Source organism: Formica exsecta, unplaced genomic scaffold (assembly GCF_003651465.1).
Source record: "Formica exsecta isolate Colony F162 unplaced genomic scaffold, ASM365146v1 scaffold2, whole genome shotgun sequence".
Lineage (NCBI taxonomy): Eukaryota > Metazoa > Arthropoda > Insecta > Hymenoptera > Formicidae > Formica > Formica exsecta.
In genome coordinates this window covers 4,117,347-4,131,754 of record NW_021849297.1, presented here as the reverse complement: position 1 = coordinate 4,131,754, position 14,408 = coordinate 4,117,347, and the positions used below count along the sequence as shown (strand labels likewise).

Below are 14,408 nucleotides of genomic sequence, written 5' to 3'. Positions count from 1 at the left end.
ATATTATTTCTCTTCTCTCTCTTGAAATATTATTACTAACAATGAGTGATATATTAGACTTTAGAATAATATTATATTTTTTAATCTTAATTGTTGTTATTTCTCGATTGATCAATTTTTTCTAGGTTACATCAGTAGCACAAAATTATCGACGCTTATAACATATGTATCAACAGATGAATGGCTATAATTGTATCTAGTAATTATTAATAGTAATTGCTAGTAATTACAACCATTGCTTGTTAGTATGCTTATGTAGACTTCGTAAAAAGTGCAATGTCTAATCGATCGAGAAGTAATTAACATTAGTATTAAATATAAATTATTTTATTAAACCATTAAATTCTAATAAGATCATCTATATACATAGATTGCACTTATAGCATAGCTATTATTAAGATGCCATATTATTGCAAATTATATATATTTCCAAGTAACACGCGTGGTATATTTACCACAAAGAGCTATATATTTAACAAAATTAAATAAAAATAGGAAAAATTTCAATAATTGCAGTTTTTATGATCTTGACATAATTTTAAGACTGTTTTAGATAATCTGTCTATAGCCATAAGAATTGCACGAGAAAAAAGCTTACGTAATTTAAAAATCCTTCAACGAAAGTTACGAAATAATGCATTTTTTGTTCTAATTAATCTTGCATAATTAATTTTTCTAATTAATATTATTATTCTAATTATTTCAGTATATAGTAGCTTGCTCTGAGATAAATCTTAGATTCTAACATCTCTTTGTAAAAGATTTTGGAAAGAGATACATAATGTGAACATATATTACATTAAAAATGTGAAAATTAAAATAAAACCAATGTATCTTCGCGAGATTAGTTTTTAATTTTATCTCATTCTTATAGAATATGATAGTGCATTATTCCGTCTTTTTCTCCAAATAAACTGCCTAGAAGAAGAGAATTGAGAGTCATCATATAGCTGTTTGTGCATGCATCGGACAGTTTAGTTAGAGTGTTATTTCGTGACTTTCATTGGAGGGTCTCTAGCATGACTGAATCACGCACGACTTTGCGAGTCAGCGAGTAAATTCCACGCCTTCGATCGCATCGCGTACGAAGTAGAATAAAGTTGTATCCCGCTGTGCTCGAGATGCCGCGTCGTTTAAGTAAGGAAAGCTAAGAAGTTTGCAATGGGGCCGGGGAGCAGGCAGGAGTACGCCGACGCCGGCCTGTTGTAAGACGTCGCCGTCATTATCGCCCAGACAGTTCGTTCGCGACAAGCCGCGCACGATCAACGGCGACGTCGACGACGAGGGTGGCGTGAAGAAATTGGCCAGGAGACCGAACAGGTGCGAAGACGGTACCACACGGGGAAGGTCGAGGCTTTCGCATCTCGCGTCGCGATCCGTGAACTCGTTTCCTTACGTGGTTCTGGCAATAGAGATATCTCTACCTATGGAATTTTAACCGTGGATAAACGAACGAGAGTAATCTGTGGAAAGGAAAGGAGTGATTAAGGATTTGAGCAATCGGAATTTTTATTTTTGCACATACGTTGACTGTTTCTTTTTATGGATCAAACGACGAGACAAAAATAAATTTTGCGCGAAACAATATTTTTTGCGAAAAATCGACGAAAGAGATTATACGAGAAATCAAATAATTATACTAAAGCTGAATACCGATGATGATATTAAATACTGAAATGTATGCTGAATACGGATATTGAAGAAAAAAGATTGTGTTTAATTCACTTATTTGGACTACGAACATAAAAATAGACTCAACAGAAGAGACGAAGACGATTCAGATCGCATAGAACGAATTTTTCTCAAGCATCTCTCTCTTGATTTTTATCATAATTATATTTAAACTCAAAAAGTGTAAAAAATTACTCTTTAATTTATTTCTCTGATAGTGTCAGTTTTATCATTTTCAGACCATAACTTGATATTTTCTCACTATCGATATCAATAAAGTTTTAACTTTCGCAAAAATTTCTCTAGTGTTTCGTATCTTATTTTATTTTTTTTTTTTCTATAATATTCTATTTTTTATTCTTCAACTAAATTTAATAATATTTTTTGTGGAAATTATATTTTTTGTAAATTACATTTTTTTAATGTTATATTTAATGATATATTATCATTAATATAATTAACAATAATTTATTCACGTATTATAATATATATTGCATTTGATTTTATACACATACATACATAGACAGAATTTTTTGTAAAGAAATCAATTTTAAAAATTATACACGAGACGAACGACCTTAAATTTTTCTTTTATCAGTGCAGTAAGAAAAGGGTGCTAATTTTAGATTAAAATTAATGTGAAATCGACCAGAGTACACAAAATCAGAGATTCATGGTTTCCAAGAAACGTACGCTTGATGTCACCGTTCGCACCCTTCGGAGGATATACGATGTTATGAGGCGTTTTCATTTGCTATATGTGTTTCCGTTTTTCGGCAAAGTCTTGAGCAAAGTGCTTCGTGTTCTTGAAGCATATAATAAGGTTTCAATCGTATTAATGTTGATTTAATGTTGCAGAAATGACTTTCGACTCTCGTCAATCCGCAAGAATGGAATTCAGAGAAAATTAAATTATGAGCGCGATTATTTTTTAGGTTGAAACTAAATTATTGACAATTGGTTTTGATTGGTATTTTATAAAATATTGTTATTACATTCGTAGTTAAATAACGCGATAGGTCGTGATTGATTGATATTAATTTCCGACAGATATACGATAATATGTCATTATTATAACAACAGAGATTTAGTTTGTAGCTTTAATTTTGAATAAATTACGATTATTTAAATTGCTTATTCGTTCAAAATATCTATCTAAATTCGATCGTGCGTTTATGCTTAAATATTACTCGATATTTCCACATTCACAGAGTGTTAAAATGGTGTCTATAAAGAAACTTGCAATCGGCGGTGGAGTTATGTTTGTTTTCGGCATTATAACATGGTGTGGATTTCCCTCGTTAATTAGATCGCAGATCAAAAAGGTAAACAAATTACAAATTTATCACATTTATACAATTTACCACAATTAATTTTGCATTAGTACTACTCATTCGATATATCAGCTCATTAAGCGTCAAATAGTGTATACCATTACAATAATAAAGCACTTCTCAGTGCTTTTTAAAAATATCTTTAGCGTAGTTGAAAAATATCTGATCTTCATTTATTCAACAATTTTATTCTTGCGTAACTCGTGTAATTAACTCAGGAATGTATCAAAAAATATTTTCGTAGACTCTAACTTTTTCCTATAAAAATAAGTTTTTATAGTATTACATATCACTAAAGATTGTTCATTCTTTTACATATCTTGCTTTTATATGTAATATCTTCTTTGATTATTTTCTTGGATTAATATATTTTGTGGTATATGTCAACATATTTTAGTATTCTCTAGTTTTGAAATGAATATTTACACACGATATAATATATATAATTTTAACAAACTTTAATGTAATCTATTGAATTTATTGTTGTCGTATTCATACTTGGTATACTTGTTTTATCTAAAAAAAATTTTTATAGCCTGATCGAAATTGTTACGACTTTACTGAATATTGAAATGATCAAGTCATTCCGCGAAAGTGTACAGCGCAAAATCCTTGAACCCTGCTGTCAGTAGCTATTGCTCTAGCATATTCTTCCAGTGTTTAATTACATATTCTAGTCTCCGACCCGAAAATGGTAAATTGTGATGATTTCTTTTATTGTATTTACAAGAAAACATTTTCAAAGATGGTCACACGATCATCACAGCTAGCAAATATACTTATATTTACACATATATTATACTTATATTACACGTATATTTACTTGATTTCCACAGCATAAATTTAATAGACATAAATATTCGTGTCTGTTACGTTAAGACTATAATTTGCGCAATTTTCGTGGACATAGGTTTTTTTTTAATTGCGAAATTTCAAATTTAATGTCGCTAAATCTGTACATCGATTATCGAATTACGGACAGTAAAATAGCTTTATTTAAAAAAAATCTTGAATCATATATGTATATTAAAATAAAAATAAAAATTATGCTACAAGATTATGAAAATTTTTAGTTACTTAAACTATGGAAGCATCATAATCATTTATTCCATTTCATTTTTATTTCTTTGTAATTATGAAACTAACGAGATTTAATGTTCGTAGGCTATCGCGCTGAAACCAGGAAGCGAGATACGCGAAATGTGGTCGAATTTCCCGCTGCCACTGGACTTTAAGATCTATATGTTCAACATAACTAACCCTGATGAAATTGCACAGGGTCAAAAGCCAATAGTGCAAGAAGTCGGACCGTTCTTTTACGAGTGAGTCGCTTATACGATCATAATATTATTTAAAAACTTGTAATCAATCACGGATACGTATAAATGCGCAAGTCAAAAATTAATCTGTCATTTAATTTGCCCTTATTAAAAATTATCGAACAATTTCTATACGCTCTTCTTTTCCGATCTCTTTTTTTATATATTCAATCTTATTGCGATCGGTTTAAATTTTAATTTGATTCGTAATAATTGAATCTTTTTTATCTTTGATCTTTGTATAAATCTATCTATTTTTCAAAATGTTCAAAAACTCGGATATCCATTTTAGCGAGTACAAGGTGAAGTTCGACCTCATCGATCGGGAAGACGAGGATAGCGTCGAGTACAGCATGAAGTCCACGTGGTTCTTCAATCCCAAGAAGAGCAACGGATTGACGGGCGAAGAGGACATGGTGTTTCCGCATCTCATGATTTTGAGCATGGCGATGATGACTCTGAAAGATAAGCCTGCCGCGATGCCGGTTGTTGGTACGTATATACATATCATTATTTCTTTTCAATGTCGTGTATTGATTGCAGTTACGTATCGGCCGCGTATCGCGTATCGCGTAGGTCGGTCGGCTCGGACTATAACAATGCACGCCGGATGGTTCAAAGTGGGACATGAGAAAGATACGTCTCTATATAATGCATATATGTAACTTTGTCAAGAGTGTGCACTTATATTTCTATCGTCTTGATCGCTGTCTTATTCGCGGTTCATATACGATTAAGTTTGATTTTGATGAAAATAGAGAGGGTTTTAGTTCCGATGAAGTGCGAGAAAAGAAATTGTTACACAATTGTTGGGCTCGATCCAATTCGATCAATTAATTGAATTCGTTAACAACGTTCATTAATGTGTTGAATAACATAGGCAAAGCGGTCGACAGCATCTTCCACAAGCCAGCTTCGTTATTCGTGAAAGCCAAAGCCAAGGACATACTTTTCAATGGTCTGCCAGTCGATTGCACGGTGAAGGACTTCGCTGGTTCGGCGGTGTGCAACGTATTGAAGACGGAAGCGAAGGATCTGGTGCCAGACGGGGAAGATCGTTACAAGTTCTCCCTCTTCGGCGGGGTAAGTGATTTCTCTCAATCCTAAAAAAAATCTTTGATTAGTTGATATAGAAATTATATTTAAAATTTTAATCATATTCGAGAGGAGTCTTCTTTAAAAAAAGATATTTATTCATTTTCTTTTGTCACAATTATTTTTAATCAAATTAATTAGAATTTCTCATGTGTCAATTGATTTAAATAATTTATTTTTGAAATATCCGGTTATATTTTTTGTGTAGGTATATATTTTTTACATGTATACATGTTCTATAATACTTTATATGTGCGGATAGATATGTGGGATATTATTATTGCTTATTGTTTTAATACAACTCTTTTGCTATTTTTGATTTCCTGGAGGCATTTCTTGATGACTAAATATAAATTATCAGTCTAATAGTATGTTGAAAAAGAAGCGAGTCACGTATGGGAATAATAACTGTCATTATCTGGCCGCAACTCTGAATAGAAGTAAGATTGTAATTAGATATTACGCTTACGAAAAATGCATACGCGAAAAATACGAGAAAATCATAAAAATTGACCACGTGTTGTATTGATGACTAATTACTAACTGAATAATTAACTGAATAATTTTATTAGAAAAACGGGACCGCTTTACCGCAGCGTATGAAGGTTCTGCGCGGTGTTAAAAATTTCAAGGACGTCGGTCGCGTTCTGGAATGGGATGGTAAGCCTGCATTAGATATTTGGCCGGAGGATCACTGCAATGCTTTCAACGGTACCGATTCCACGATCTTTCCACCTCTATTCGGGCCAGACGACGACATCGTCTCGTTCGGATATGAGATCTGTCGAAGTATCAGCGCGCATTATCGTTATCACAGCAAAGTCAAAGGTATGTAAACCTTTTGCACCATCAAGTAAAAAGAAAGAAAAATTATCTCGTCGAACGAGTACAAAAAATTATATTGAATGTAAATTGAAAATCCCATGTGTCACTAAAGTTAGAATTAAGTTTATAGCTTTTGAGACATAAAATTACTATAGTAACAAGATAAATACAATTTCATAATAAAAATAATTTCATTGCCTTTTTAACAATTTTTCATAAATTTTTTATAACGTTAGTATTATTATTATTATAGTTTTTTTTTTCCTTGAAAAGCGGAAAAAATATTAGTAAAGTAACAGAAACAAATATACATTCTTATCATCATTCGACTTTTTTCTTATCACGCTTGATAGCATTTCTGAATTTGTAGGTGTCAATACTCTTCATTACACGGCAGATCTGGGAGATATGAGCAAGAATCCTATGGAAAAATGTTTTTGCCCAACACCGGACACTTGCCTGACGAGAAATCTCTATGACATGACGAAGTGTGTAGGTGCACCTATCATCGGATCGCCTCCGCACTTTTACGATTGCGAGAAAAATTGGTTGGATTTGGTGGATGGCTTGCATCCGAATCAGGTACAATCGACAATAGTTAAGAATATGTAAATATCAATCATAATCATAAATGTAAAAAGAAAATGCAAATATATCGTTAAAAGAAACATTACATAAATAGATAAATATGAAAAATGTAGAATCGTCGTTGATTAAATCCTATTAAATTTCCATTGACAGGAGGATCATGAAATGGACATGGATTTCGAACCGATGACAGCTACGCCGATACGCGCGCATAAGCGATTGCAGTTCAACATGTTCATACAACCGATTCCGAAATTTAAATTGATGAAGAACTTCCCGGAAGCATTGCTGCCGCTATTTTGGGTGGAAGAAGGAATACTGCTCGACGACGAGTTCGTTAACAAGGTCAAGGTGGTGTTCAAGGCGACGGCAGTTGTCAAGTGAGTTTACGGCAATGTTTCTTGAAAAATTATATTTGATGGATAACTAATGCGCTCTTGCTTAGTTAAATGTGGCTTGTGATCTATTTAACTTTATCAACGCAGCATAATTATTACAAATATGAAAATAGTAATTATTTTTTAACTTTTCTTAATTTTTTTCTGAATTTATCAATGTAATAAATCAAATACTAACTTAAAATTTTGATTTGCAGTTTTCTGAAATGGCTGATGGTACTTGGCGGAATAGGCATGTGCGCCGCAGCCGGTGGATTGTACTACAAGAATCGCGAAAATAGTGGCAAGTTAGAAATCACGAAGGTCACACCCAAGAACAATAGCAGTAGTGCGGAAAAGAGCTGGCCACCTACTATGAACATCAGTACGATACATGCGGCGACGGTGCCAGCTAATATCGACAAAAATTGAACACTATTAGCGAGAGGCTAATATCAGTATTAACATCGAGAAAATCCCTTCAGCTCTAAATATTTTTTTAAGTAGAATTATTAAAAATGTACTATATGTATACGTATATATAAAATTGAATAGGTTTTTTCAAAGACGGTAAGAGACGATTGATAAAAAGCTATTAGAGCTGATATAGGGAGAAAAAAATAGAAAATTAAATCTTCTCATTAAAATAATAAGACATTAAATATTGCAGCGTTAGATTTTGATGATGTAATGAAAAAGGCTGAAACTATTATGGAAAGCATATTATTCTAAAATTAATTGCATTTAGCACTTTATCAAATAATGGATAAATAATAACAGGTAATTTTTTCTTAAAGAAAATCAAACTCAAGTATATGGATAAAGGGATCGTATAGATAGGCTCATTTCTTATATGTATAACATATCTGAAATTAATTATTTAACTACCTCGTTGTAAAAAAATATTAAATATCTATAAAATATTAAATATCTATAAATATCTATATAAATATTTTAGTGAGAGATGCACTTATATGTATAATACAAAAAAAATCAACGGTTCTTAACCTATGATTCGCGGTTCTTGCTAAAGAAAAACGTCAATTTTATTTAATATATTAAGAAATTTGTATAAAATATGCAATATTAAAATTTTTAAACGTAATTTATAAATTTTGGTTTTTAACAATAATTTAATACTATATTACGGTTCAATAAAAATCTGCAAAAATTAGAAGGCTTAGTACCGCTGACAGGAGATATACAAGAAATTATAAACATTTTTAATGTAAAGAAATCATTTAGATATAATTACATTTTTTAGTTAGTAGATATCCGGTGCAAAAATATTAATAATAATCACTGTCATCTAACTACACGCAAAGCGAATAGAAATGGCGAGAAGAGAGAAACGCCATCAATGAAATAAATTCTTTACTACTTTATATTTAATTATAAATTATATCCTTACTACTTTATATTTAATTTGTATGTCAAAATCAATAAAATTATTTTTATTGATTTAACTACGTTAGAAATCTATATTCTTTGTGTTAATAATAAGTTGATAATTTTAACTATTTGAAAGAGCGATTAGCTATCCTCGAAGATGATATTATAATACTTCATGATTACGAGAAGAGAAACATTGATGAACGCCAACAATCTGAGTTTTCTAAGTGTTTTGACCATACAGATAATATAACAAACATAAATTATACACATTATTTATCTATTATGTTTACCGTTACTTATATAATTTACGAGTTCAACTGAGCATCAGCAAACCCGGCAGTCTCCTCTTGCTCGCCATCTGCTCACCCTTACACAGCAAGACATATTTATACGCGCTTCTGTACTCGGAACTCATCACGACGTAGATGACGGGATTGATGCAGGTTGTCAAATAGATGAGTATGTAGCCAGCAATGTTGAGACCCCGCCAGTCGATTGCGCCAGGAAAGAGCTTTGTGACGGTGATCGGTAGGTAGCAAACCAGGAACGACACGAATATCACAAGGATCATTTGCAGCAGCTTCCGATCCTTGGCGGACATCCTGGGTGTGACGACGAGTTCGCCGTTGCGGATCCTGCCAACGCTCTTGAACTTTGACTCCCTGCGAAATGTCTTCTTTGCGGGCGAGTCCGATCTCGAATCCACGAGGATTTCCGGTAGATCCGAACGATCGCCGCTGGCGAGTCGCGCCAGCGACGATTCCACGATGAAGGATGCTCGGCTGGTCAGTCTCTCCAGCCGTCCGCAAGAGTTTCTCAACGACTTTCGCTGCAATTCGTTCTGATTTCTATTCAGAAACAGTTTCATTTCCGTGAGATCCGATTTCTCGCAATCATCCACGAACGATACGTCCTCCGATGCGCCAACGTGAAGAGCGTTGTAGTCGCTGTTAAAGTTTGGATCGAGGCTGATAACCGTCGTTGGATTGTCTACATGCGATTTAGGCGTGCAATCTGTTTTTTGTCGATCGTGGATCGACTGCTTAGAGCAGGAAGAATCTTCGTTAACAGATGTCGATGGCTCGAGGTCCATTTCTTCGTCTGGATTGAGAAAAATTGCTCGCATCGATAAGGAGGGGTCGCAAAGAACAGACAGCTCTTGCTCCTGGTTCTTCATGGACTGTTGCTGTAAAATAATGATTGTGATCAAAAACGAGATTCAAGCGTCGGTATGATGTATAAGACACAACTATATTTTAATAAATTAAATAAAATTTTTACAGTTTAGAACAAAAAAATTAAAAAAGTAAAGCTAAATTAATTTAATTTTTTAAATTCAATAATTTAATTTTAATTTCAATATTCAAAAATGTGTGTTTTGACTAATGTTTCACTAATAATCAATTTCTCTAATGTTTTTGTTTTTAATATATATATTTAATTAATTCTTTTGTATTAACACTAAATCTTTTCACATCAATAATTAGATCTTACATCATGGCTGGTTTCCGTAGGTTCCACATTGGTCTTATCTCTGCCCCTGCTCTTTGAAGCAGTTTCACGAACGATATAGAAAATCCTAGCGTAGCAAACGATAATAGCGAGGCAGGGTATTAGAAATGCGAGAAAGAAGAGAAATTCCTTTGGACTCCGCCCGTTTATATCCGGCAGGATCGAGCAGGATCCGATAACAGGATCCAAACCAAAACGTCCGAATTTCTCGAACCATGTGACAATCAGCAGACCAAAAGCGACGATCCATATTGTCAAGACCATTGGTATCAAATATCTCGTTTTATACAATCTAAAAATGATATTTGACCATTAAAAAATTAAAAAATTTAATAACATGTTTTTAACTCCATTTATTTATTTTATCAACTTTTATGCAATAATAATTTAAATATAGTGTTTTAAATTAATGTTTAAAATAATTATAAAAAATTAAATTTTATCTATGCAGCGAGAGAGGAAAGAGATCACACTTACGTAGGGTAGAGACCGGGATGGCCGATCATGATGTAGCGATTGATCGTGATTGCGAGAACGCTGAAGAGGCTGACTGCAACGAGGCCGTATCTCAAGAGCGGAAACAATCGACAGAGAAGTGGTCCGTACAACCATGAACTGTGCCAGAATGTGGAAGTTGCGAGCGGTAGATTAAAGCAGCAGAACATCAAATCTGATATCGAGAGATTCATGATGAAAACCGCGGTGGCGTTCTTTAGCTGCAACAAAATTAAAGTATTGCAAAATAATTATATGAAGAATTATAGAATAATAAAATTATACATTTAGTTCCACGCATACTCAAGTATAAACCGTTTAGCAGATCTATTAATCGTGTTCAAAATGTATTTACAAACCGCATTTAAAATTATCTGATTATCGATTATGATTAACGTGTCGATTTATTGATATACAAATAATATGGATGAGAAAGTTTGTAGATGTGAAAATTAATTTGCATAGCTTGCCGAATAAACTCTTCCAAATTTCATGGAGCAAACACGATAAAATTGATGGAAATTTCCTGATTTAATTCTAGCTAGTCGATTATATCGAAGTACGTGAACTTTCATGCAAACACACGATTGTGTATGCACACAGTTCCGCGTAATATATTCCAAATTTAACTCATTGGTGGTTGACTTTATCAAGAGGACTCGTTTGTTATAGAATCGTGCCGGCGACCTGCGTTCATCGGTTTGTGTCACATCTTCGATTATTCGCCAGAAACAAACATTGCATTTTATTACATAATGAAATAAATCTTTCTTATAATCCGAAATAATTTTCCGGAATAATAAAAGCAATACTTAAAATTTATTTAGTATTATTACGAAAGAGAGAGAGAGAGAGAGAGAGAGAGAGAGAGAAAAAGAGTATATAGCTCTATTTATATACTTACAAGAAACATTTTCTAGAATATTAACTTTGAGCGACTGTGATTTAATTATTATATAGAATTTAAAAATTATACTATAATGCAACATACAAAATATATAAAATAAGATAAATAATAGAATTTATCTCTTAAAAAAATTATGAACCAAGCACTTTCAATTGAGAAATATTCTGTCCAATTTAACTTCCTTACTCATTGTTGCTGAGATTAACGTTTCGTAGAACGAAAGAGGTATAATGAGACTCGAGGTAAATCACTCGGATGGCTTTTAAGATTTCTGTGCGTAAGCAGTACCGGAAACTCAAATAACTGGTGTACGTCTTGAGTACAACACGAATTCATTGTGGTATACTAAGTCCCTTTCCGTGTAAGTCACGAAAATCATGGGTAACGCGAAATAATTTTTACAGATTTTCTATTAAATTTTCTATTATTATGTGTTTGATATAGACAGGCATTTCGGATTATCTATTTTCTATTAATTTATATCATTATCTTTTTATCAAAATCATCTTGATACCAACATCGAAATCATTTTAAAATTATATTGACTAATCAATCAACTTTCAGTTTGAATTGCTTTTAAATAATTTTTTTTTATTTCCTTTTTTTAACATTATCCTATTAATTATTATCACATGGTGTTAGAATACTATAGCTATAATTACAGACCTTTTTGGTGCGAAATAATGCGATCACCGTAATGAGATTTCCCGGGATGCCGATTAGCATGAAGATAATACAACAGGTGGCAGCGAAGTACAATAGCCACCGTGGATAGCCGACAAAGAGGATCACTAATCCTGGATTCTGCAGCACCTCTTCGATCGCCACGTCGTCGCTACCATTGCGTCCAGTTTCGTTGTTCGCCATCCACCAATACTCTAGCATCTGAAAGAAAGCCGAACTCTCGCCGAGTACGTCTGTGAATGCCAGTAGTCGTCAGGGCCGTAGATAGATAGAATCATGACAATTCACATTTCGCAATTTGTAAAATAATAATTTCGATAATAATATAATACCGAGATGTTTCATATAGGTTTTTATTTTATCTATCGTATGTAGACTCTGCAAAAAAAAAAAAAAAATCTGGGAGATGATATCTTTTCATTATAAGTATAATCAAGAATTATCGTTGTAGTATAATTAAGCGCTTTTGTTCCTTTCGTAAAAATCAAGTCACGCGAATTGTTTATTTAATTACACATCTTTATTTTTGAAAAGATTTGATAGATGATTTAAAGATATATGCGCAAATGCATTTATTTTATTTTATTTATGTTTTCTCTCTCAATTTCTCTTTTGCAAAGCCCGTTTAACAGCTGACACATGCATTTTGCCATCCCGGAGGCGCGAATTTTACGCGCAAACGATCTACGTCATTTGCGCGTATAAGCCTGTTGGATCCATCATCTCTTTTTTTCTTCCGACGACGAACCGAGCATCGAAGAGAGGAACTGAGAGATCTATTTTCGCCAGCCGAGACGATAAACTCTTTCATCCGAGCATAAACTTTCAGGCGTTTCTATGTTTCGAATCCATAGTCTCGCGGATCATCGATGGTCAGCTGGTATAATCTTCAGCGAATCGTCGCCGAGCAACAGATTAGCATTTGTAGGCAAATTAGGCCAGTATATATTGTATGTATATTAAAATTTGCGAATATATATCAAATTGTCATAAAAATATCACGAATATAATTCAAGAGTATTTCTTAACATATTTCTTTTTAAGTAAGGGAGAATTATCGTCTTGGAATAAAAATTCTAAGTTTTTCTTTGTTTGTTTTTTTTTTTAAGTAAGCTGCACTTACGTTTACAAAAATGAGAAGTAAATTTTTGATTCATCGATGGCAATTAATGAAATAGTGCTTCAAAACTTCTTCTCGTTGTCTTTGACATTGGTATAACGTTAGTCGTGCCTTTGGGTCCTTCTTCTTGTCGACTCTCATCTTGGTCTTGGCATTGCAGAGTCACTACCTTCCTCTTCTGAATAATTCTATAAACTTTACCTGCAATCACTTTATTGCAATTTTTTTTATATTGGCAGTGCAACAAACTCGGGAAAATTTAACAAAGATGCATTCTTATGATAATAATTATTCAAATTTATTTTTCAAAATCTGCAGTAAAGGCACAGAATAAAATTGTTGGAGTGCGATGAAACAGAATGAAACGCGTCTGGCAAACTTCGCGAATGTACTGGCGGAATTATTAGCAAGATTCGTGTACACAAGAGTATGCTTTTCGCCGAAGCCGCGTCTGCGCCAAATTCGACTCCTCCCTCACGATATCAGGGGAGTTTCTTCTTGCAGATCGATTCAATTGCGTCGAATTGGAAGAAGATCACCTTTGTGGCGCCGGTGTCTCTAATCTCGTTATCTGCTTCTATTAATTCTTGTATTAATTATTAAATGTACATCGTTTTAATAAGTACACTTAATAAACTCCAAAAATTTTCGAGAATTTTTATTCCTATATTATGTTTCCAATCAATTTAAATTAAAAATACTGAACATTTATCTAACAATAAGTAAAAGATATTATCGTAGACTAGGAACCATTTCTTTTCGAGATTTGACATATATTATGAGAAATATTAATCACGTTTCACAAAATCAAATAAGTACCGAATGAGGGCATCAATTATCAACTCTATTATAAACAATTTATAGCACGTCGCTCCCGGCAACGCGATAGCGAAAATATTAAACGGGGCCATTCAGCCCCATGTCGTCCCCATCGTCGATATGGCACTTACGGTCTACTAGATAAAGCACCTACGTGCCTGATCGGAGCATACCGTCCCCTGGAAACTGCTACGCTCGCGTGTGTCCCTACATCCTTTTTAAAAATAATTGCATTTTGTTAGTAGTAGTCACTCAGTGCAAGGGGAA

The 14,408-nt window shown here is 33.3% G+C and overlaps 2 protein-coding genes across 4 annotated transcripts in view; one reads left to right on the top strand and one right to left on the bottom strand.

Annotated features, from left to right (window-relative positions):
• The first annotated feature begins 1,261 nt into the window (after window positions 1-1,261).
• Window positions 1,262-8,178, top strand: LOC115234293 (sensory neuron membrane protein 1-like). Its single transcript, XM_029805262.1, has 9 exons — window positions 1,262-1,320; window positions 2,883-2,996; window positions 4,170-4,327; window positions 4,617-4,816; window positions 5,205-5,407; window positions 5,992-6,247; window positions 6,615-6,826; window positions 6,986-7,212; window positions 7,428-8,178. Exons 2-9 carry the CDS (start codon window positions 2,892-2,894, stop codon window positions 7,639-7,641), a joined length of 1,575 nt encoding a protein of 524 aa, XP_029661122.1. The 5' UTR covers window positions 1,262-1,320; window positions 2,883-2,891; the 3' UTR covers window positions 7,642-8,178.
• Window positions 5,402-14,408, bottom strand: part of LOC115234292 (G-protein coupled receptor moody) — a 15,304-nt gene continuing 6,297 nt past the window's right edge. The window contains exons 1-6 of one of the 3 annotated variants that reach the window (XM_029805258.1): window positions 13,326-14,402; window positions 12,185-12,435; window positions 10,594-10,832; window positions 10,099-10,408; window positions 8,895-9,790; window positions 5,402-5,427 (exon numbers count right to left, since the gene is read on the bottom strand). In XM_029805258.1, coding sequence (XP_029661118.1) covers window positions 8,918-9,790; window positions 10,099-10,408; window positions 10,594-10,832; window positions 12,185-12,435; window positions 13,326-13,359 — 1,707 coding nt within the window. In that variant the 5' untranslated portion in view covers window positions 13,360-14,402 and the 3' untranslated portion in view covers window positions 5,402-5,427; window positions 8,895-8,917. Of the gene's footprint in view, window positions 5,428-8,172; window positions 9,791-10,098; window positions 10,409-10,593; window positions 10,833-12,184; window positions 12,436-13,325; window positions 14,403-14,408 lie in introns of those variants that run through there. The other 2 variants (XM_029805259.1, XM_029805261.1) reach the window with 2 other exon arrangements.